General features: G+C 44.0%; 1 protein-coding gene across 1 annotated transcript; it reads left to right on the plus strand.

Annotated features, from left to right (window-relative positions):
• Positions 1 to 3,243: 3,243 nt before the first annotated feature.
• Positions 3,244 to 22,991, plus strand: ERCC6L (ERCC excision repair 6 like, spindle assembly checkpoint helicase). The gene is made up of 2 exons (XM_059384712.1): positions 3,244 to 3,504; positions 18,370 to 22,991. The coding sequence occupies exons 1-2, from the start codon at positions 3,437 to 3,439 to the stop codon at positions 22,007 to 22,009; spliced, it is 3,708 nt and encodes a 1,235-aa protein (XP_059240695.1). The 5' UTR covers positions 3,244 to 3,436; the 3' UTR covers positions 22,010 to 22,991.

Below are 22,991 nucleotides of genomic sequence, written 5' to 3' on the forward strand. Positions count from 1 at the left end.
CATCTAACTTGCATCATGTTTAACAGCAAAGTGTCAAGGAACCCCTGGGTGGCTCAGTCTGTTGGGTGTCTGACTCTTGGTTTTGACTCACGTTGAGCCCCACGTCAGGCTCCCCACTCAGGAGGTAGTCTGCTTGTCCCTCTTCCACTGCCACTCTCCTTCTGCCCTTCCCCTGCACGCTTGAGCATTCTCTTTCTTAAATAAATAAATAAATAAATAAAATCTTAAAAAAAAAAAAAAAGAATCAAAAAGCCAAAAACCAGAGTGCTGGGTTTGGAACCCAGCTTTACCACCCACAAGCAGTGTACACTTGTATATGTTACTCTATCTTACTGTGCCTCAGTTTCCTTATGTATAAAGGGTGGGTAATAATAGCATACACTACCGAACAAGGTTGTTGTGAGGCTGGAAAGACGTAATATATGTAAACTGTGTAGAAACAAGGCTTGGCACTGAAGTGTTATATTAGTAATAGCTATTGTTCTGATTCTGCCCCATCCCTCCCTCCATTTACCCATTCTGAACTCTCCCTCATTATCTTATTTCCGGTCTTTGAGTACAGGTGACTCAGTGTTATTTGCAGATTAGATAGCAAAGTTTTAAAAATATTTTTACTATGGAAAATTTCAAACAGGCAGAGTAGGGAGAAGAGGATAATGAACTTCTGTAACAAGCTTCAACGATTATCAACATTTTGCCACTCATTGCTCATCTTTCCTCCTCTCATTTTTCTCCCACCTGGAGTATTTTAATATAAACTCCAGATGTCATATAATTTTATCTGAAAATACTCCATTATGTTTCTCTAGAAGGTAAGGGCTTCAAAAATATAATACCATTATCACACTTAAACAAATAACAATAATTAGGGAAGGCTTTTTAAACTCCATCCCCTTAAGAGTTGCTGGGGGAATGGGAACCGTCACTCTGGGGTTGATGTGAAATGAGGAACAGCCAAGAGAATTAATGTAAGTTTAGTGCTTTGAACAGGGCCTGTTATAGTAGTAACTATTATTTTGATTCTCCTTCATTTTCTCCATTTATCCACTCTAAATCCCCCCCCACCGTCTTGCTTTTTTCCGGTCTGTGAATGTATGTGACCTTTTACAAAGGAGGACTAGGAGTCCAGGGTGGTGAGTTTGCTGGGTCATTGGCACCCCCTGGTGAGAGCTGGGACTCTGGAAGGCAGTGAGAAGGGTCCAAAGGAAGTGACTGTGGGACTGAGGGAGAGGGAAAGAAGGCTGGAGGACTTAGTGGGTTTAAAGAAGGGGAAGTCCTCTGGCTGTGTGAAAATGGCATGGAGAAAATCCAGTAGCCTAAGGGCAGGCAAGCTGGAAGGTTGGTCCTTTCTTCCTAATATTCAGAGCCTTTGGAGATGACTGACAGATGAGAAGCAGGGAGGGGCTAGCCTGGCTCCTAAGGGAGTTCCTTCTAGCTTTTCTCCACAGCCCACAGAAGGGCAGCTGCCTAAGACAGTAATCAGGGTTTCGCTCTGCTTCATTTTGAGTTCTCATCTGTTCCAAGGATATATAAGCGATGATGGTGGACACTGAGCCAAAGGACAACTGGAGATAGACTTCCCTGGACTGGTGATGAAGATTTTCATGCTCCCATCTCTCTCTATTTTTTTTCCTTTCTATGGAATTCTCCCCACCAGCCCTTCTTATCATCACACTCATACTTTTGGTACCCAGTGCACCTACACGCTCGACCCACCCCTATCCAAACTTGCCTCCAGGAAAAGAAGTGATTCAAACCCCTCAACAGGGTAAACAAGCTCTCTCACAAACCCACTTCCAACTGCCTAATCAACCTCATTTCCTACTCTGTCCATTTCTTTCCAGCAATAGGCAGTGGACACGGTGAGTGAGCACTGATTTTTGTCCATATAGACCTGGTACTGAATTGTGGCTCTGCCGTTTCCCAGCTCTGAAAACTTAGGCAAAGTCAGTTTTCTTGTCTGAAAATGGGGAGAACAGTATACTAAAACCCCACTTTTTTCTTTGTTCTTTTCTTTTTTTCCTTTTTTTTTTTTTTTAAAGATTTTATTTATTTATTTGACAGAGAGAAATCACAAGTAGATGGAGAAGCAGGCAGAGAGAGAGAGAGAGAGGGAAGCAGGCTCCCCGCTGAGCAGAGAGCCCGATGCGGGACTCGATCCCAGGACCCTGAGATCATGACCTGAGCCGAAGGCAGCGGCTTAACCCACTGAGCCACCCAGGCGCCCCTCTTTCTTTCCTTTTTTTAACCGAAACTCCTCTTAACAGAAGGCTTAACACCATATGAAAATATGCCTTAAGGTAACGTGAAACAGGAAAATAGCCCGTATTCTCTTTTTAGAAGATCTCTTTTTAAACTCCCAATGATATATAAAATTTTAAAAAGCTTAAAATCTTCTGGATTTGGGGTGGGCATGACTGGGTCAATAGGTGAGTTTTCAAACACTGAATGTTAATGTTTGAGGAATCACAATGTCCATGTTTTTATCAGTATAAGAAGGGCAATATTTGTGGGCCCACAACCTGCTATTTAGGATCCCCGAAGGGCGCCACTTAAACTCAGTTATAGGGTTTCCTGCCCCAAGCTCTGAGCTCCGTGTTTCAAAATGACTGCATCCTAGTTGGAGCTTCTAAAGAAATGGTAACCATGTGTAAGTTACAGCACTACTAATTTCTTTCTTTTTTTTAAAGATTTACTTATTTATTTATTTGACAGAGAGAGAGAGAGAGAGAAATCACAAGTAGGCAGAAGTAGGCAGAAGTAGGCAGAGAGGCAGGCAGAGAGAGGAGGAAGCAGGCTCCCCGCCAAGCAGAAAGCTGGATGCTCGATCCCAGGACTCTGGGATCACGACCTGAGCCAACGACAGAGGCTTTAACTCACTCAGCCATCCAGGCGCCCCTTGCACTACTAATTTCTTAAATAAGAACTTTGGCTTGGCTCTTGAAGACCTTCAGTGTGAGTTTAAGTCACGGAGACCATGGCTCCCAGGGTGTTTGATTCAAAGCGTGCGCCCCGCCAGGCAATGGAGAGCATGGAATGAAGGATATTTGGGGGAGCAGGCTATGGAGAAGGTCTCTGGGGGCCACTAAAATGACTGCGACCATATCAGGCATTTTCCCTCACGAGGACAGCACACGCACAAATGTGCAGAAGCACGGTTTGTATTGGACTAAAAACGCGAGAGACGAGAGGACACAACTCCAAACCTCTCCGCTGGGGCCGCGACCACCTCTGAGCTCCAGGAAGCATAGGCGCAGGCGTGCGACCTTCGTGGGCGGGCTCAGGCTTTGGCGCGGAGCGCAGCGCTGCGGATTGGCTCGCTCGGAGGCCGACAGTTGGTTCCGCCTTCCCCCTCCAGGCGCACAGCGCATGCGTAGGGCGGGAGCGAGCGAAATTCAATTGCCTGCTGATTTACCTGGAACTCAACCCGGGGGTCATGGAGGCGTCTGGACGGTTTGTGGAAGCTGCGGCCTTAACTCCAGAGCAGGCCGCCCTTTACCAGAGGTATGTCTGCGCCGCTGGGCGGGTCTAGCTCGCAGGCCCCGGCCGGGAGTTGGGGTGGGAAGCCCTCGGACCGTCCCAGCGGCCTGGAGCCTGGTGAGACGCGCCCTCGCGTTCCCCGAGTAGGGCGTGGGAATTTGTTCAGATTTCTAAATAGAAAGCCTGGGTAGCCTCCCGATGCCCCCCCCCCTTTTTTTTTGTTTTGCCAAATAACACTCTTAAAAGCCAGAAGTTCCACCCATCAAGCCTTTCTCGACTCTTTACAGTACAAAACACCAGGCCTGGGGGTTACAGAGATCAGTACAACATTGACCCTGCCCCCCATATTGCTTATCATTTGGTAGTGGAAAGGGATAAGTAAACCAACAATCGCTATAATGTTTGATAAGTGCTGCAAGAGGTATAATAGGCAAGGCATAGTAAGGGTAAAGGAGGAAGTGGCCAACTACGGCTCCACAAGAGGAGGAGACGTTGGTGTTGAAGAATGAGTGAACGTTCACCATATGGCTAAGGGTGGGGGTGGGGTGATGTGCAAATGAGGTTTAAACCTTTTTTTTAAAGTTGCGATAAAGCAGACACAGCGTCAAATTTACCGTCGTCACCGTTTTTAAGCATACAGTTCAGTGGTATTAGATACATTAGTACTGTTGTTAAATCATCACCCATCCATCTCCAGAACTCTTCATCTGGCAAAACTAAAACTGCCTGTTAATTTCTAACTCCCTGCTCCTTGGGGCCTGGTAAACATCGTTCTACTTTCTGTCCTCTTGAATTTGACTCTAGGGACCGCCTACAAGTGGAATCATACGATATTTGTCTTTAGGGGACTGGTTTATTTCACATAGCATAATTTCACCAAGGTTCATCCATACTGTGTCTGTGACAGAATTTCCTTCCTTTTCAGGACTGAATAATATTCCCTTGTATGCACAAGTCACATTTTCTTTATCCATTTATCCGTGCTGGACACTTGTGTTGCTTTCATCTCTTGACTGTTATGAACAGCTGCTTTGAACATGGGGTGCAAATATCTCTTAGAGATCCTGCTTCCACTTCTTTTGGATATCTAGCCAGAAGTGAGATTGCTGGATCAGTGGTAATTTTATTTTTAACTTTTTTAGGGTCTTTTATTGTGGCTGCACCTTTTTACATTCCCTCCAACAGTGTACAAGTGTTCCAATATCTACACTTGTTCTATTCTGGTTTTGTTGTGGTTGTTACTAGCCATTCTAATGATAATGAAGTGGTAGCTCATTGGGATTTTTTTTTTTTTTTGCATTTCTCTAAGGATTAGTGATGTTGAGCATCTTTTCATACACTTATTGGCCATTTGTATGACTTTGCAGAAATGTCCATTCAAGTCCTTTGCCCATTTTTTAGTCAGGTGGGTTGTTTTTTCTTGATATATTCTGGATACTAACTCCTTATCAGATAAATGGATTACAGATATTTTCTCCCATTTTTAGGTTGCCTTTTCACTCTGTTGGTAGTGTCCTTTGATGCACAGAAGTTTTCAATTTTAATGTGGTACAAAGAAACACATTGGGACAGTGAAACAGTTCTGTCTCCCTTTCAATAAATGTATGCTTTAAGACTGTTAAAAGCTAAAAGGTTTCCTTACAGAGGAGTCAAATCATATCTTTGGACTGTGTTACAAGAATTCTTTAAAGAAGATTTGGGGAAAACAGTGAGGCAGTGTGGTGTGGTAGAGTACTAGCTTTAGAGCTAGGCCATTTGGGGTTCAAATGATGGCTCTGCCACTTGCTAGCTGGGAAACCTCAAATGAATCAATTAACTGTTCTGAGACTCAATTTGGAAAAGGGGGAAATAATAAGGATCAAGCCCTTCAGCTCCCTTCCTTCCTTTCCCTCAACCCCCAGCAAGTCAGTGCACTAATTTTCTGACACCACCTCCCACATGGGCACCTGTCTCTTACTTGCTCTCATGTGCTCTTTCCTGACTGAGCCACTGGGTGCCCCACAGTCATCATCTTCTGCTCTCACAGTCCCACTTTGCCCTCATAGCCTCTCTATCTTTCATGACCCATCACCTCACAATCTCTCTTTTATTTCTCCTATTTTTTCTCAGTCTCTCCTGTCCTCTTCCAAATCTGCCTGATGCTGAGAGCCCCTTGCACAAAGCATCGCGTTCTCTACCTTCTTTACCCCTCATTGTCCTTGGCACACTGCTCTCACAGTCTCTCTGCCTGTCCTCCTCCCTCTCTCATCTTTTCCTTTGCTGTCCCTCTGTCCTCAGCTCTCTGCCCCTCCTGCCTAAGAGATGAAAGAAAACTTTGAAACTTGCTCTCACACACTCTCTGCATACATGTGTCCTCTTTGACACACCTTCATCTTCTGCCATACACAGTGACTCTGTCACATACTCTCAGTGTAAGTCATCCTCTCCCTTGGTGATGCCCCCTGCCACCTCCTGTCTTGCCCTGTGTCCCCCTCTCCCCACTTCTGTACTGTCTCTTTCTGTTACCCACTACCTTTCCTTCTGTATCACCCACCTTTGTCACTCAGTCTCCCTCTCTGACACTCGTATTTTCTGGCTCCCTCTTTCCCATTGTCTCTCTGTCACCCACCACATCTTTCTGTTGCCCCCTTCTCTCTCCTGTCACCTTCTATCGACACTATTATCTACCTGCCCATACTGTTGTCCCTTTTGTCTCATCCACTTACTCTCTCTGCCATGCCACCCTCTTTCTGTTTCTGTCATCCTCCCCACTGTTGTGCCTTCCCCCTTCCTCTGTCACCCAGTATCTCTATTATCCACTCTCTACCTCTCTCTTACCCATTCTGTTACCCCCCCCTTATCCCTGTCATCTACTTTCTTTCTGTCACCCACTCCTTTCATTCTCACATGCCCTCTTTTGCTTTCAGTTCTGGGTCCAGTCAGGAGGTAGAAACCAGACAGCATATTAAAACAGGCATTTCAATATATAGAATCTTAAACGAATAAATGAGTGACTGTAAGAAATAAGGAAACTCTCTATGGTGTCCTTGGGCTAAGGGAGCATGCCCAAGGCAGGACAAACTTGGAAGGGGCTCCCCCACCCCAAGGCTGAGGTTCAGACCTCATGGGAGAAGGTGTCGTTCAGCCCACTGTACTATAGAACAGTGCTCTGGCTGGCCCAGGCCAGAGTTAGTCTGCGTTCCCCGGCCCTGTAGGAAGCAACCTTCTGGAATGCAGGTGGTGAGTGGGCCATCAGCAAGTCTTGGTGTGTATGGGCAGGAGAGGTGGGGGTGCAAGGCACAGGCAGGCTCCTGGGGGAGCTGGTGTCCATGTGAGAGGGCTGCAAGAAGGTTATCGCTAGGGCAGGTGGAGGTGTCAGGGTCATGGAGGGACCGTGTATTCTGGGCCTGCAGTCGCGGTCTACCCCGTGGCCCACTGTGCTGCTGCAGCTGGTGTCTGGAGGACAGCCCCTTCCTCCTGCAGCGTCCCTCAGGCGCCCTCTACTGAGAAAGATGAACATCGGGTTCACTGTACAGGGGAGCTGCTTAAAGGAGTTCTGTCCGTTATCCCAGAACAGGTATTGAGGGGTGAATTTGGAACTGAGAGGCAATAAAATATGACCGGTGGAGTCATGCGCCTTCTGTTTATCTCTGTCACCTGCCCTCTGTCTTATGTTGCTCTCACTCACTGCCTTTGTCACTCTCTCTGTCACCCATTTGTTTGTACTCTGTTGGCCATACTCTCTTGCCGTCACCCATCCGCTGCTTTCTCAATTCTCTGTCACCCACTTTCTTCTCTCACTCTACTCAAACTGATTTTGTCAAGGTCACTAATGAGTTCATAAATCGAATGGTCACTGCGTTATCCTCATCTTCCTTGATTTACTAGCAGTATTTGACAGTGTTGCTCACTTCTCCATGAAATGCTTGATTCCTTTGGCTTCTAGGACCCCTGATTCTTATGATTTTCTTCTGACCTTACAGGTTGCTGCTTCTCAGATTCTGCTGATTCCTCCTCACAGCATCACTTTTTTTGGTCTAATGTACTTTAAAGTAAATTCTTGGGGTGCCTGGGTGCTTGTGCTCTCTCGCTATCGAATAAATAAATAAAATCTTTAAAAAAATAAATTCTCAGACATCACAGCACTCCATCCTTCAAATTCTCTTTTTTTTTAGTTTAATTTATTTATTTGTGAGACAGAGGGAGCAAGCAGGTGAGCGGGAGCACAAGTAGGGGTTGCGGCAGGCAGAGGGAGAAACAGGCTTCCCACTGAGCAGGGAGCCTGATGTGAGGCTCCATCCCAGGACCCTGGGATCATGACCTGAGCCGAAGGCAGATGCTTAGCTGACAGAACCACCCAGGCATCCCACTGACTTTTTAAATTTCTATTTCTATTTTTTATTTCTATGCTAATGATTTGGATTAGTCTTATGAATACCTTGTAATGTCATCAGCTTGTTCTTCTGCCTCCTGTAATTTATTATTTATTTATTTATTAAATATTTTATTTATTTGACAGACAAATCACAAGTAGGCAGGCAGGCAAAGAGAGGGGGGTGAAGCAGGCTCCCCGCCGAGCAGAGAGCCCGCCGTGGGGCTCGATCCCAGGACCCTGAGATTATGACCTGAGCCGAAGGCAGAGGGTTAACCCACTGAGCCACCCAGGCGCCCCTGTCTCCTGTAATTTAAATTTAAAGGCTGGATGGAATGGATAAAGGAATGTGCTCTACACACGTGCGCACACACATGCACACACACACACACACACAAATATTATTCAGCACTAAAACAAGAATAAAATTTTGCCATTTGTGACTACATGGATGGACCTTGAGGCCATTATGCTAAGTAAAGTAAGACAGAAAGACAAATACCATATGATCTCACTTGTATGTGGAATCTTAAAAAAAAAAACACACACACAAGCTCATAGATAGAACAGATTGGTGATTGCCAGAGATGGAGGTCCGGAGGGTGGGCAAAATGGGGGAAGGGAGTGAAATGTACAGATACCCAGTTATAAAATTAATAAGTAATGGATATGTAATATATCACATGGTTATATAGTTAATCATATAACTAGTTAATAACACTGTATTGCATAGTTGAAAGTTGCTAAATCTTAAAAGTTCTCACAAGAAGACAAATTCTATAATTATCTATGTGATGGACATTAACGAGACTTATTGTGGTGATGATTTCACAATATATCCAAATACTGAGTCATTAGGTTTTGCACCTGAAACTAATAGAATGTTGCATCATCAATTCTACCTTACGACAAACTTTTAAAAGCAGTTCTGGAGGGGGAAAAAGGGTCAATATTTTTGGCATGAATATTTCAAAGGTGAGGCTGTGTACTTCTTATTGCATCGTATCGGGAAGCATATAATGTCAGAGATTCCTACTTTTAGTAATATTAAGATAGGTCGGTGGTTTCAGGTGGTCACAGGCTGATTGGTCCTTTGCAAAGCTGCATTCCCCTCTTATGATGAATAAATGCTATGTTGGGGATACTTTGGCATCCTGTGGTCACTCCATTCCCCATTAACTTTTCATCCATTGATAATCATTGCCCAAATGAGTTATTTCATTAGAAATTACAAAGTGGTGATTTTCTTCCTTTATTTATTTGAGAGAGAGAGAGCATGAGAAGGGGGAAGGTCAGAGGGAGAAGCAGACTCCCCGTGGAGCTGGGAGCCCTATGTGGGACTCGATCCCAGGACTTGGGGATCATGACCTGAGCTGAAGGCAGTCATTTAACCAGCTGAGCCACCCAGGCACCCCAACGTGATGATTTTCTAACTTAATCATTGCTTTTGTATTCATGAGTCGTAATTCTTCTGTAAATGTTTTTATTGCTGCAGTGTTGTTTGGAGTACCACGTTTTGTTGTTTTGTAATTATATTCCTTTGTTTTGTAATTATATTCCTTCCATTGGTGATCTTATACAAGTTCGTGGCTTTAAATCCCATCTTTATGCTGAGAATTTTCACATTTTTTTCTGTAGTCCTGACCTCTTCTGAACTGTATCCAACTGTTTACCTGACTCTTCGCTTCATAGTAGGTGGAGCAAACTTGTCCAGAACTAAGGGACAAAGCCATATGTTCTTCTCAATGGGTGCTGAAAAAAGCATTTGAGAAAATATAGCACCTGGCGGGGTGCTGTATTTGGGGGGTACCCTGGGTGGCTCCGATGGTTAAATGTCTGTCTTCGGCTCAGGTCATGATTCCGGGACTCCGGGATCAAGCCCCACGTGGGGCTCTCTGCTCAGCAGGAAGTCTCCTTCTCTATCTCCCTCTGCTCATATACGAACTCACTCTCCCCCCACCCCCCACCCTCCATGTCTCTCAAATCAATAAATAAAATCTTAAAAAAAAAGAAAATATAACACCCTTTAATAAAAACTCAACAAACTAGGAATACAAAAATAATTTCCTCAGTCTAATCAAAGGTGTCTCCAGAAACTCGAAGCTAGCAAAGGTAAAAGACCGAAAGCTTTCCATCCTTATGTCAGGAGCAAGACAGGATGTCTGCTCTCACCACTTCTATTGAACATTATAATTCAACATTATAATAGATGTTGTATCCAGGGCAAACAGGCCAGAAAAAGGAATAAAAGGCATCCAGATTGGAAAGAAAGAAATAAAACTATATTCGCAGATGACATGATCTTTTATGTAGAAAGCCCTAATGGATCCACAAAAGAAAAACAAGAGCTAATAAGCGAGTTCAGCAAATTTGCAAGATATGAGATCAATATTCAAATTCAGTTGTATTTTGGCAAGTAACATTCTACAACTCTCGTTCTGAAATACCAGATATATATAGGAAAATGTATAAAACAAAAATTCAATATAATGAATTATTATTGCAACCATCACCTAGGTAATGGTTTTTAGATTTTTGTTTTCATCTTAATGGAAGGTCTTGTCTGCTTTCCCACTGAGGTGGCCTGAAGGTGAATTGAAGACAGACTTGAGGGCTGAGGACTTCTTTCCAAACAAGCCCAGGTTTGTTCAAATTCTGGAATAAGTGCTTGCTTGAAGCCCCAGAGTTTTGCACTACAATGCAGTGGTTAACCAGATAACCTTGGGCTGGTAGTCTGGGGACTAGAAGTACTGAAGGTCTGTCCTTCCTTGAAAAGAACATACTATTGTTCCTGGAGAATTTTTCATTTTTAGTTAGATTATCTGAAAGGGCCGGTCAGGATGTGAGCCTCCAAATGCTCTTCCAAATGATGAAGTCATTTCCTGCTGAGGACCATTGGCTAGTATGATCCATCTGGGTGCCAAAGCACATCTGCTGGGCCAGAAAAATAAGATAATTTTGGTTTTGACATAATTATTAATTAGCTGTTTTTTTCTAGAGTAATTAGCCAGCAAGTTCAGCTGCTTTCTGAGGGAATGTTAACATGTAAGAGGATGCTGTCTTCCTGTATATTCTGGCAGAAGCATATTTGCCCCGTTCAACCAAAATTTTCAGGTCTGAGTAACAGAAGAGCAGGACTAGATCCCTGCTTGCCTTTACGCACTTGGAAATCAGTCTTGCTTTCCCTGCCTGTTTGCAGTCTCTGTATGGCAGGATATAAAGGACCTGAAAGAGCACAGAGAATCTTGGATCTCTTTGGGACCATGTGGTTTGGTCCAGATAGTTCTCATCTGTGGAATCCAAAGCTAGTGACACAGATAATGAATACTATAGAAAACCTTTTTCTATAGTAAAAACTTCTATATAAAAGGTTTTACTTTATAGAAAACTCTCTTTAAGTGATTGGTCTTATAGGTGAAACAGAATATGTAGATGGACAGTCTTGTTTTTATTTGCTTGTTTTAAGATTTTATTTATTCGTATTTTGCGGGAGAGAGAGAAAGCACGAGCAGGGGGAAGGGCAGAGGGAGAAGCAGACTCCCTGCCAAGCAAGGAGCCCAATGAGGGACTTGATCCCAGGTCCCTGGGATCATGACCTGAACCAAAGGCAGACGCTCAACAAATTGAGCTACCCAGGTGCCCTAGAAGGACAATGTTAAGCTCCAAACCAAATCTTGTGTATAGGCTCCTATCCAAAGAGCCATAGGCCTACTATTTTTTAGGAGGAAGCATTTGGAGAGAACCAGCCAAAGCCAATGGCACTTCTAGCTGAAATAAGCCAGAGGTCACAAAGTGGTAGCCCATGAGCCATGTTCAGAGATAAGTTTTATTTGTTTTGCCCAGTGTTTTTTCTTTTTAATATTTTATTTATTTATTTGAGAGAGAGAGCACAAGTGGAAAGTGAGTGGCAGAAGCAGAGGGAGAAGCAGACTCCCTGATGAGCAGGGAACCCAAGGTGGGACTTGACCCTAGGACCCAGGATCATGACCTGAGCCAAAGGCAGACACTTAACTGACTGAGCCACCTAGTCACCCTGTGCCCAGTGTTTTTAAAACTTATGCATCAGTGGGGTTCCTAGGTGGCTCAGTGGGTTAAACCTCTGCCTTCAGCTCAGGTCATGATCCCAGGGTCCTGGGATTGAGCCCCACATCAGGCTCTCTGCTCAATGGGGAGCCTGCTTCCCCCTCTCTCTCTGCCTGCTTTCTGCCTACTTGTGATCTCTGTCAAATAAATAAATAAAATCTTAAAAAAAAAACACAAAACTTATGCATTGGTTACCATTTAAAAATCAGGAGAGATCCCATAAAAATCCAAGTTAGATAGGTTAGAAAACAAAGAGCAACTTCAGAGGTGCCCGGGTAGCTCAGTCATTAAGAGTCTGCCTTTGGCTCAGGTCATGATCCCAGGGTCCTGGGATCGAACCCCACATCAAGCTACCTGCTGAGTGGCTAGCCTGCTTCTCCCTCTCCCACTCCCCCTGCTTTTGTTCACTCTCTCACTGTTTCTCTCTCTATTAAATAAATAAATAAAGTCTTAAAAAAAAGAACAACTTCAGTTGCTTTGCATGTGAAGCAAAGTTTTACTGGGTTTGGGTCTTTGCATTTGGTTTCATATCCCATCATATTCCAGAATAATATCATAGGGAATGTTCCGAAGGACTCTCCAGAACCTGGTGTTTGACTCTATATAATCTTTCTGTATATCCTTTAAAATGATCCTTAAAAGGAATCATGTTCTAGGGATGTAATTTCAGGTATACTCATGAAAATATAAAGATTTTTGTTTTATTGTCCCTTGCTATGAAATGACAGTTGGGTTGACAGTTTTGCATCTCAGTAGTTCTTTAACATATCAGAACCTCATGTGTTAAGTGACCTTTAAGTAGTTAGGAAGTTGGTATATGAAAATAAAAACTGGCCTTCTTCCATACTCTGGCATTGTTTTTCTCCTTGTTCTGCTTGAGAGGAGTTTCTTTCTCCTGAACTGGTTACTCTTCCCTTGCCCCCTTGGCTCCCAAGCAGGCCTGGCTTCTCTCCAGCCATGCCCAAGAAGAACAGGGGAGTGATTTTGGAGAAGAAAAAATTTGCTCCCATGAAGTGTTAAGTACTCCAGATCATTAGGCATCCTGTGTGTTAGAGACGGACACATGATTGCATTAGCAGTAGAAAATGACATTCTTTCTTTCAAGCCCTGAAAAATGGAAGTGATCAGAGGCTGAGTCACTAAATCAAACTGTATTACAGAAAACACTGTAGTCTTATAAATAACCAGATATCCAGGGTGGTGCTGTAATAGGCAGATTTCATCCCCCCCACCAGTTCCATTATAGGGTAAGAATACTGTCCTGGGTCCAACTTCATTGGTGGAGCAGACAGGGTAGAGGGGAAGAGCTGAGATATTGTATTAGACCCACAAACTCAGGTGGAACAGGGACTGTGAAGCAGCTTGGCTGACGGGTTGGGCGCAATCAGAAAGTGGTGGTAATAGGCACCTTCTGTGTTTCAGGCAGAAGGTTGACAAATGTGGGAATGCCAGAGGATGGGTAGAGCCCAGCAATAGGAGTCTTAGGCTGGTGGTAAGAAGTCTAGGCAGACAGTTGCCATTTAAAAGGTTGGTGTATGATTTTGGGGAGTCAGGCCCAGAGCTGGGGTTCACGGGCAGTGCTTGACTTTCTGGGGAGGAGGCCTGGCTGGGGTTAGAGGCCCAGCCTACACAGGGGTTCAGGATACTGCGTAGGTTACCAGTTGAGGGATTTGGAAACAATCTAATAGTAATAAAAAATGACATATTTTCTCCTTCAAGCTCTGAACCACAGACAAGCCAGAAGACCGGTTGGCCAGGTGAAGGCACCCAGCAGGTGGGAAGGGCCGGGAGGAAAGGGAGAGCAGAGAACAAGTTCAGGGGCTGGCACCAACATGGAGGAGTCCAGTGGTTACCGCTATACCCTCAGGTTCAAGAGCAGAGTAATAGGGAATGTAACTTATTTCTGTAGCTCAGCAGAGTTGGGGAGGTGAGCAGCTGACCTGCCACAGAAGGAATAGCAGAGTCTTGGCAGCCAGCAAGCTCTTTTCTTTCTCTTTTCCTCCTCTTCCTCTTTCATTCACTTGGCTTTCCCTGAGTGCTCTTAAACCTGCTCCCTATCCCTACTCTCAAGTTCAGGCAGATAACACAGATAGATTGGTTGGGGGGGGGGCTTAAGTAAGGGTAATTTTATTTATTATTTCCAAAAAATACTTATTTATTTATTTATTTATCAGAGAGAGAGAGAGAGCAGAAGCAGGGTGAGTGCCAGGCAGAGGGAGAAGCAGGCTCCCCTCTGAGCAGGGAGCCTGATGCGGGGCTCAATCCCAGGACCCTGGGATCATGCCCTGAGCCGAAGGCAGACATTTAACTGATGGAGCCACCCAGATTGCCCCAAGTAAAGGTAATTTAAAAAATTTTTTTAAATTTCTTTTTTTTAAAGATTTTATTATCTGACAGAGAAAGAGAGATCACAAGCAGGCAGAGGGAGGGGAAGGGAAGCAGGCTCCCTGCTGAGCTGAGAGCTCAATGCGGGGCTCGATCCCAGGACTTTGGGATCGTGACCTGAGCCGAAGGCAGAGGCTTTAACCCACTGAGTCACCCAGGCACCCCAGTAAAGCTAATTTTAGAGTAGTTTTAGATTTGCAGAAATATTCCAGATAAAGTGCAGAGGGTTCTCACATAGCCCACACCTAGTTTCCTCTCTTGTTAACATCTCACATTAGTATGGTACAGTAATCACAGTCAGTGAACCAATACCAATACATTATTATTAACTAAACCCATCATTTTAGAGTTCCATAGTTTCATGTAAGTCCTTTTTCCATTCCAGCATCCTATCTAAGACACCACTTTACGTTCAGTCATCTGTCTCCTTAGGTTCTTCTTGTCTGTGACAGATTCTTGGACTTTGTTTTTGATGACCTTGACAGTTTTGAGGACTGTTGGTTCGGTATTTCTAGAATGTTCTGTCAATTGGGATTTGTCATTGTTTGTCATGATTAGACTGGGGTTTTTGGTTTTGTGGGCAAAGACTACAGAGATAAAGTGCCCTTCTCATCAAATTGTTATCAGGGGCATATACTGTTAATGGGATAGATGATTGTTGATGTTGACTGTAATCACTGGGCTGAGTTACTGTTTGCCAGGTTTCTCCTCTTTAAAGTTACTTGTTGTGCCCTTCCCCCTCTCTCTGCCCCACCATAACTTTCCACACTATCTTTTTTGTTTTTAAAGATTTTATTTATTTATTTGTTAGAGACAGCGCACAAGCAGGGGGAGGGGCAGGGAGAGGGAGAAGCAGGCTCCCCACTGAGCAGAGAGCCCGATGTGGGATTCAATCCCACGACCCCGGATCATGCCGAAGGCAGACACTTCACCAGCTGAGCCCCCCAGGTGCCCCCACTCTGTGCTTTTTGGGAGGATGTTAGTATGCAGGACATTAAGGAATAGGAGTCATGCTCCATCTCCCTAAGGGCAGAGATTTGTCTCTTTTTTTGTTCACTCATTTTTAACAGTGTGGATTCATTTATTTTATATTTTGGGTTCTAATCCAATACTACTTTATTTTGTTGCTCAGGTTATTCCAGCTCTGACCACTGGGAGTGCTTTCATTTGGCTCCTGTGCCTCTGCCAGACTTACATCATTGTGGGGGGTTGTTTGAGCACTTCCTCACTTTCTGACCCTACAAGATGTCCCAGGCTCTTCTGACATATTTCCTGCCACAGTCCTACAATCAGCCCAGGTCCTTTTTCCAAGGAGCCCACGTTCTTTTATTGGAGAATGGTATTAGAAACCAAGATCTGGGGGTGCCCCGGGTGGTTCAATCATTAAGTGTCTGCCTTCAGCTGAGGTTATGATCCCAGGGTCCTGGGCTCTCTGCTCGGCAGGAGGCCTGCTTCTCCTTCTCCCCCTCCCCCTGCTTGTGTTCCCTCTCTCACTGTGTCTTTCTCTGTCAAATAAATAAATAAAAGCTTAAAAAAAAACAAAACAAGATCTGGGTGCTAGGCGCACTTGTTGCTACTGGGGTTTCCTTGCTTCTAGGCCCTCTCACCTGACAGCAAGGAAATACATGTGTATACTAATCTCTGTATATAGACCACTGTAAATATTCTCCATGTAACCATCTGTTTCTGTGTTAAAACCTGGGTTTATACTGATGTCTCTAACTCTGATCCATTACCACATGGATCATTCTGTCTCCTCTTGCTTCTCCATTCTAACAGGTGAGAACCCTGGCTTCCACTATCCACCATTCATTTACTTATTCAGTTCTTACTTATTTATTTATGTATTTGAGAGAGAGAGAGAGAGGGAGAACATTAGCATGAATTATGGGGAGAGTGACAAGCAAACTCCCTGCTGAGCAAGGAGCCCAATGTGGGACTCAATCCCAGGACCCTGGGATCATGACCTGAGCTGAAGGCAGACACTTAGCCCACTGAGCCACCCAGGTGTTCCTCCATGTATAACTTTTTTGAGGAACTGACAAACTGATTTCCAAAGCAGTTGTACCATTTTACATTCTCGCCAACAGCATCATGAGAGTTCCAATTTTTCCACATTGTCACTAACTTGGTATTTTCTTGCCTTTTTATTCTAGTCATCCTCATGGGCATAAAGTGGGTATTTCATTGTGGTTTTGGTTTGCATTTCTCTGATGACTAATGATGTTGAGCATTATGTCATGCTTATTAGCCATTTGTAGATCTTCTTTGGAGAAATGTCTATTCAGATCCTTTGCCCATTTTTAAATTGTGTTGTCTTTTTAAAAAGATTTATTTATTTTAGAGAGTGTGTGTGCATGAGTGGGGGAGGGGCCAAGGGAGAAGAATCTCAGACTCCCTGCTGAGCCTGCCACAGGGCTCCATCTCACCACCCTGAGATCATGACCTGAGCCAAAAATCAAGAGTCAGTTGTTTAACCAGCTGAGCCACCCAGATGCCCTTGTGTTAATTGTCTTTTAATTATTGTGTTGTAAGATTTCTTTATATGTTTTAGGTCTAAATCCTTTATCAGATACATGATTCAAAAATGTTTCTCCCAATCTTTGGGTTGTCTTCACTTTCTTGATGGTATCCTCTGAAACACAAGTTTTTCATTTGGTGAAGCCCAATTTATTTTTCTTCTGGTTCCTTGTGTGTTTGGCATCATATCTAAGAAAGCATTGCCAAATACAAGGTTGAAAAGATTTATGCCAATATTTTCTTCTATGGTCGTTGTAGTTTTAGCTCTTATATTTAGATCTTTGATCCATTTTGAATTAATTTTTGTGTATGGTGTGAGGTAGGGAACCAGTTTCATCCTTTTGCACATGATAATTGGTCAAAAAGACTATTCTTTCCTCAGTGAATTATTTTGGTATCCTTTCAGCATCAGTTCACTATAAACCACTGGAGAATTTTCAGCAGAGGAGTGACATGATTTCTTTTACATTTTAAGACAGTATCACTGTCTGCTGTATAGAGAATGCATTAGAGGGGCCAAGAGTGGATGTACAGAGATCAGTGATAGGAAGTTGCCATTACCCAGGCCAGAGGTGATGGTGACTTGAACCACAGTAGTAGTAGTGGAGATGGAGGCACAGGTTATACTTGGGAGATAAAGTTAGTAGGGTTGGGGGATTGTTTGGCTGTGGGAGGGGGTGATTAAAAGAGGGGAGAGGTTAAGGATGACTCATGTGAATTAAGAGTCAAGGATGATCTTCAGATTTCTAGCTTGTACATCTAAGTTGATGGTAGTGTCAATTTACTACCACATAAATGGTGGGGGCACATGTTTTTAGAGGGGAAATAATGAGTTTAATTTGGGATTAATTGAACTTGAGGTACCTCTGAGATGTTTTTAAGTGGAGACGTCTGGACTAGCGTTTGTGGGCAAGCCCTGGAATGGGGAGAGTGATTTCATGAGCACATTAGGTGGGGGTGGAAAGCCAGAAGAGAAAGTAAAAGGATGAGAAGGGCCAGGCCTATTGGAAGAATAGGAGCCCAAGGACACAGAAGAAATGGCCAGTGATGGGGGAGGAATCTAGAAGAATCCAGTGGAAGGAGAGAATTTTGAGGGAGTGATCTTGAGTGTCAAATGTATCCCAGAGGTCCGGAGAAATAAGGACTGAGAAATGAGTGCCCAGGTATCTTTCCCGTTTCCACGCTCCCATGATTTGGGTTGGCTGCTTGATTTTACAAGAAAATATCACTCCATACTTATTATGGGTGGCATTTTTTCTTAAATACCATGGAACCAATAACCTTTGCACATACATTTCTCACAAGCAGTGCCTGAAGTTGCTGGCGGTGTCTGGTGGGTGTGTGTCTTAAGTGATGTCAGCTTTCATTGGCATCTTCTGTGCTAATCTTTTCCATCCTGAATTGAGGATATTAAAAGCCCAACTGCAGTTCTGATTCCAAAATGGACCCTAAAGTGTTCTTAGATTGAATGTTCAATCTGTTTCCTTCCTCTCTAATCTCTCTCTCCCTATATCTTTATCTATATCTTTTATTTACCTTTTTTTTAACAGATATGTGAAAGAGGCCAAAGATGCAACTAAGAATGGGGATCTGGAAGAAGCTTTTAAACTTTTCAATTTGGCAAAGGACATTTTCCCCAACGAAAAGGTGATGAGCAGAATCCAAAAAATACAGGAAGCCTTGGAGGAGTTGGCAGAACATGAAGATGATGAATTCACAGATGTGTGCAACTCTGGCCTGCTGCTTTATCGAGAACTGCACAACCAACTATTTGAGCACCAGAAGGAAGGTGTAGCTTTCCTCTATAGCCTATATAGGGATGGAAGAAAAGGAGGCATCTTAGCAGATGATATGGGATTAGGGAAGACTGTTCAAATCATTGCTTTCCTTTCTGGTATGTTTGATGCTACACTTGTGAATCACGTGCTGCTCATCATGCCAACTAATCTCATTAGCACGTGGATAAAAGAATTTGTTAAGTGGACTCCAGGAATGAGAGTCAAAACCTTTCACGGTCCGAGTAAGGATGAACGTACCAGAAACCTCAGTCGGATTCAGCAAAGGAATGGTGTGATTATCACTACTTACCAAATGTTAATCAATAACTGGCAGCAGCTTTCAAGCTTGAATGGCCAAGAGTTTGTGTGGGACTATGTCATCCTTGACGAAGCACATAAAATAAAAACCTCATCCACTAAGTCAGCGATATGTGCTCGCGCTGTCCCTGCCAGGAATCGCATCCTCCTCACAGGAACCCCAGTCCAGAATAATTTACAAGAACTGTGGTCCCTGTTTGATTTTGCTTGTCAAGGGTCCCTGCTAGGAACATTAAAAACTTTTAAGATGGAGTATGAAAATCCTATTACGAGAGCACGAGAGAAGGATGCTACCCCAGGGGAAAAAGCCTTAGGATTTAAAATATCTGAAAACTTGATGGCAATCATAAAACCCTATTTTCTCAGGAGGACAAAAGAAGAGGTACAAAAGAAAAAGTCAAGCACCCCAGAGGTTAGACTTAGTGCAGAGAATCCAGATGTTGGTGCCATTTGTGAAATGCCTTCTCTTTCCAGGAAAAATGACTTAATTATTTGGATACGTCTTGTGCCTTTACAAGAAGAAATATACAGGAAATTTGTGTCTCTAGATCATATCAAGGAGCTATTAATGGAGACACGCTCACCCCTGGCTGAGCTAGGTGTCTTAAAGAAGCTGTGTGATCATCCTAGGCTGCTCTCTGCACGAGCTTGTCATTTGTTGAATTTAGGGTCTGTGCAATTCTCTGTTCAAGGTGAAAACGAAGGGGAAGATTCCTCAGATGTGGGCCACATTGATCAGATAACTGATGATGCACTGATGGAAGAATCTGGAAAAATGGTATTTCTGATAGAGTTGCTGAAGCGACTGCGAGATGAAGGGCATCAAACTCTGGTGTTTTCCCAGTCAAGACAGATTCTGAACATCATCGAACACCTGCTAAAGAATCGGCACTTTAAGATACTGCGAATCGATGGGACAGTTACTCATCTTGTGGAACGAGAAAAAAGAATTAACTTATTCCAGCAAAATAGAGAGTACTCTGTTTTTCTGCTTACCACTCAGGTAGGTGGTGTTGGCTTAACACTGACTGCAGCAACCAGAGTGGTCATTTTTGACCCGAGCTGGAATCCTGCAACTGACGCTCAAGCTGTGGACAGAGTCTACCGAATTGGCCAAAAGGAAAATGTTGTAGTTTATAGGCTGATTACTTGTGGGACTGTAGAGGAAAAAATATACAGAAGACAGGTTTTCAAGGACTCACTAATAAGGCAAACTACTGGTGACAAGAAGAACCCTTTCCGGTATTTTACGAAACAAGAATTAAGAGAGCTCTTCACCATTGAGGATTTTCAGCACTCTGCAACCCAGCTGCAGCTTCAATCTTTGCATGCTGCCCAGAGGAGATCTGATAAGATACTGGATGAACATATTGCCTACCTGCACTCTTTGGGGATAGCTGGAATCTCAGACCATGACTTGATGTACACACGTGATCTGTCTGTTAAAGAAGAGCTCGACGTGATTGAAGAATCCCATTATATTCAACAAAGGGTTCAGAAAGCTCAGTTCCTTGTGGAATTAGAGTCTCAAAATACAGAGCTTTTAACCGGAAGACAAAGAGCTGGAAATGAGGGGACTTGGCTGACAGAACCCCTCTTCTCTTCTCAAATGAAGAAGAAATGCTCTGAACTGAATAAACTGCAGCCTCGACATTCACTACTTCTACCCACTTATCATACCCAGGAAGAAGAAATCAGTTCCCAAATGGCGAGTGTCATCATTGATGATCTGCCTGAAGAGAGTGAGAATCAAGACATCTCCAGTATAAAGATGAACGTTACCGTCTCACAAGACGGTAGTCACCCCCCCGAAAGGACATCCGATGTTGGTTCTGTAGCTGCTTTACCTGAGGGTTATGGGAGTGTAGATGAAATCTGGACCAACTCGTTGGGAATGGTTCTACAAACGGAGGCATTGCAAGAGGGGCCAACACGGGGGACGCTGCAAGAGAACCCTCTGGGAGATTTTAACTTTCTACCGAGCAAAGCAGTTGGAGCTGATCTGGGACCAGATCCAAAGCAACCAAACGCTGCTGAGACATTACCACACTGCAACCTCTGGTCCGTGAGTCCCATGACCCTTGAAAGTCAAACAGAACCTAACACATCTGTAATCAGAAGAGCTGATGGCGACTTGTCAGCATCCCACAGTGTGTTGCAGGACACTCAAGCAAATGTGACCAAGTTGGAAGAGGAACGTATAGCCTCCTCATCGCAGTATGCATGTGATTTTAATCTTTTTTTGGAAGACTCTGCAGACAGCAGACAAAATCTTTCCAGGCAGTCTTCACAGCACGCTGAGGACGAAAAGAGCTTGTGTGGTTCTGCAGCACATTCTCAGGCAGAGCTTGAGTGGGACAAAGCACATCTCAGTGTGGATCTTTTGGAGACCAATGACGAGCCAGAAGAAGTAGTGGGTAACGTGAGAGGCAGAAGGAAAGCCAGAAGGATCATTTCAGATGGTGAAGATGAAGACGATACTTTTAAAGATACTTCAAGCACAGATGCACTCACCACCTCTCCCTTTCTGTTCTTACCTATGAAACAGTTCGATGCTTCGACTCCCAAAAGTGACATCAGTCCCTCAGGAAGGTTCTTCTCACCAAACATCCCTGATAGTGTAAGTAAGTCCCTCCACCCTAGACGATCCCTGGCTTCTAGGAGGTCTCTTGTCAATGTGGTTTTAGATCACGTGGAGGATATGGAGGAAGAGCCTGACAGCAGCAGTGGAGCAGAGGCTGCAGCAGGTGATTCCAAAGAAGGAGCAGAGGAGAGCAGTGGCGAAGCCTCAGAGAGCACAGAAGGGCCTCCTCGTGAAACGCTGCCTTCAGAGAACGAGTCCAGCCGGTTAACTAGCCCTCCTGGTGACCCCGAGCCTTTGTCCAGTGGGCAGTCGCGTGATTCTCCCCAGAAGGAGGCAGCAGAGTCTGGGACTGACTACGAGACTCTTGTAATCCGTGGGAAAGAACTGAAAGAGCGTGGGCAAATACAGGAGGCCTTAAACTGCTTCGTGAAAGCGCTTGACATAAAAAGTGCCGACCCGGAAGTCATGCTCATGACGTTAAGTTTGTATAAGCAACTTAATAAAATCTGAGACTAACCTGTATGTTGGTAAAGTGAAATGCTGAGTGTGAATGCATGCATTCCTGTGACTGGGGTCTTGGGGAGCATGAAGCATTTAGGCTTGAGGTGAGAGAGGTCTTGAAAAGCTAGGTTTTGTTTTTAACTGTTCTGTACATTCAGCCTTTACCCCATACTCGTTCCTACCTCCCCCGCTCCATACATACATTCTAGAATTCTGAACACTAGGTTAATACCACTTTCCTTGAACAGTCTTAACCTTTTTCTTTTAGACACACTCAATACACTCAACTCCCTTATATCTAGAAAAAAATTTTTGTGAAGTTATTCTGGCCATTCTTAATTTTATTTTGGAAGGGGTCCCTTCTGTCCAGATAAGAACAGTAAAGTTACTCTCAAGTGTTTCCTTTTCCATTCACTTTCTTTCGCTGAGATGGCACAAGCAAATGCATACATAAGTTCCTGAGTTGAAACAGGAGCTTACTAGAATTCTAAATCTAAGACTGGCTTATTACCGTGCTATTTCATGCCCATACAGCAGAAGGCTGGGCTCGGGTCCCTGGGGCTAGGCTCTCTTCTCCCTGGCACCCTACTCTGGAGTCACTTTGCCGCCAACTTCGCCATTCTTCACTCACCACCAACTGTGCTCTGTCCCAGGCCAGTGCATTGTGTCTTTGGGTGGTGGTCTGAGAAGGAGTTTGGTTGCCTCTCAGAAACCCCAAGCCCAGTATAGCACTCTACACCCCGTACTCAAGACCCAGAACTAGCATCTGTGGAGTACCTCCTGTGTACTGGGTACTCTACACAGGTTTCTTGTTTAATCCTCGCCATCATCCTTTGAGTTTGACAGTGGCATTTACATTGATTTAGTTGAGGAAACTAAGGCTCAATGTGGCTGTGACCCACCCAAGATCACATAGCAGGGGGTGAAATGGATTTTGTTTTTAAACCATGTGTTACCTAGTGGAACATTATAATAAACTGTCTTTACTGCA

Source organism: Mustela nigripes, chromosome X (genome assembly GCF_022355385.1).
Source record: "Mustela nigripes isolate SB6536 chromosome X, MUSNIG.SB6536, whole genome shotgun sequence".
Taxonomy (NCBI): Eukaryota; Metazoa; Chordata; class Mammalia; order Carnivora; family Mustelidae; genus Mustela; species Mustela nigripes.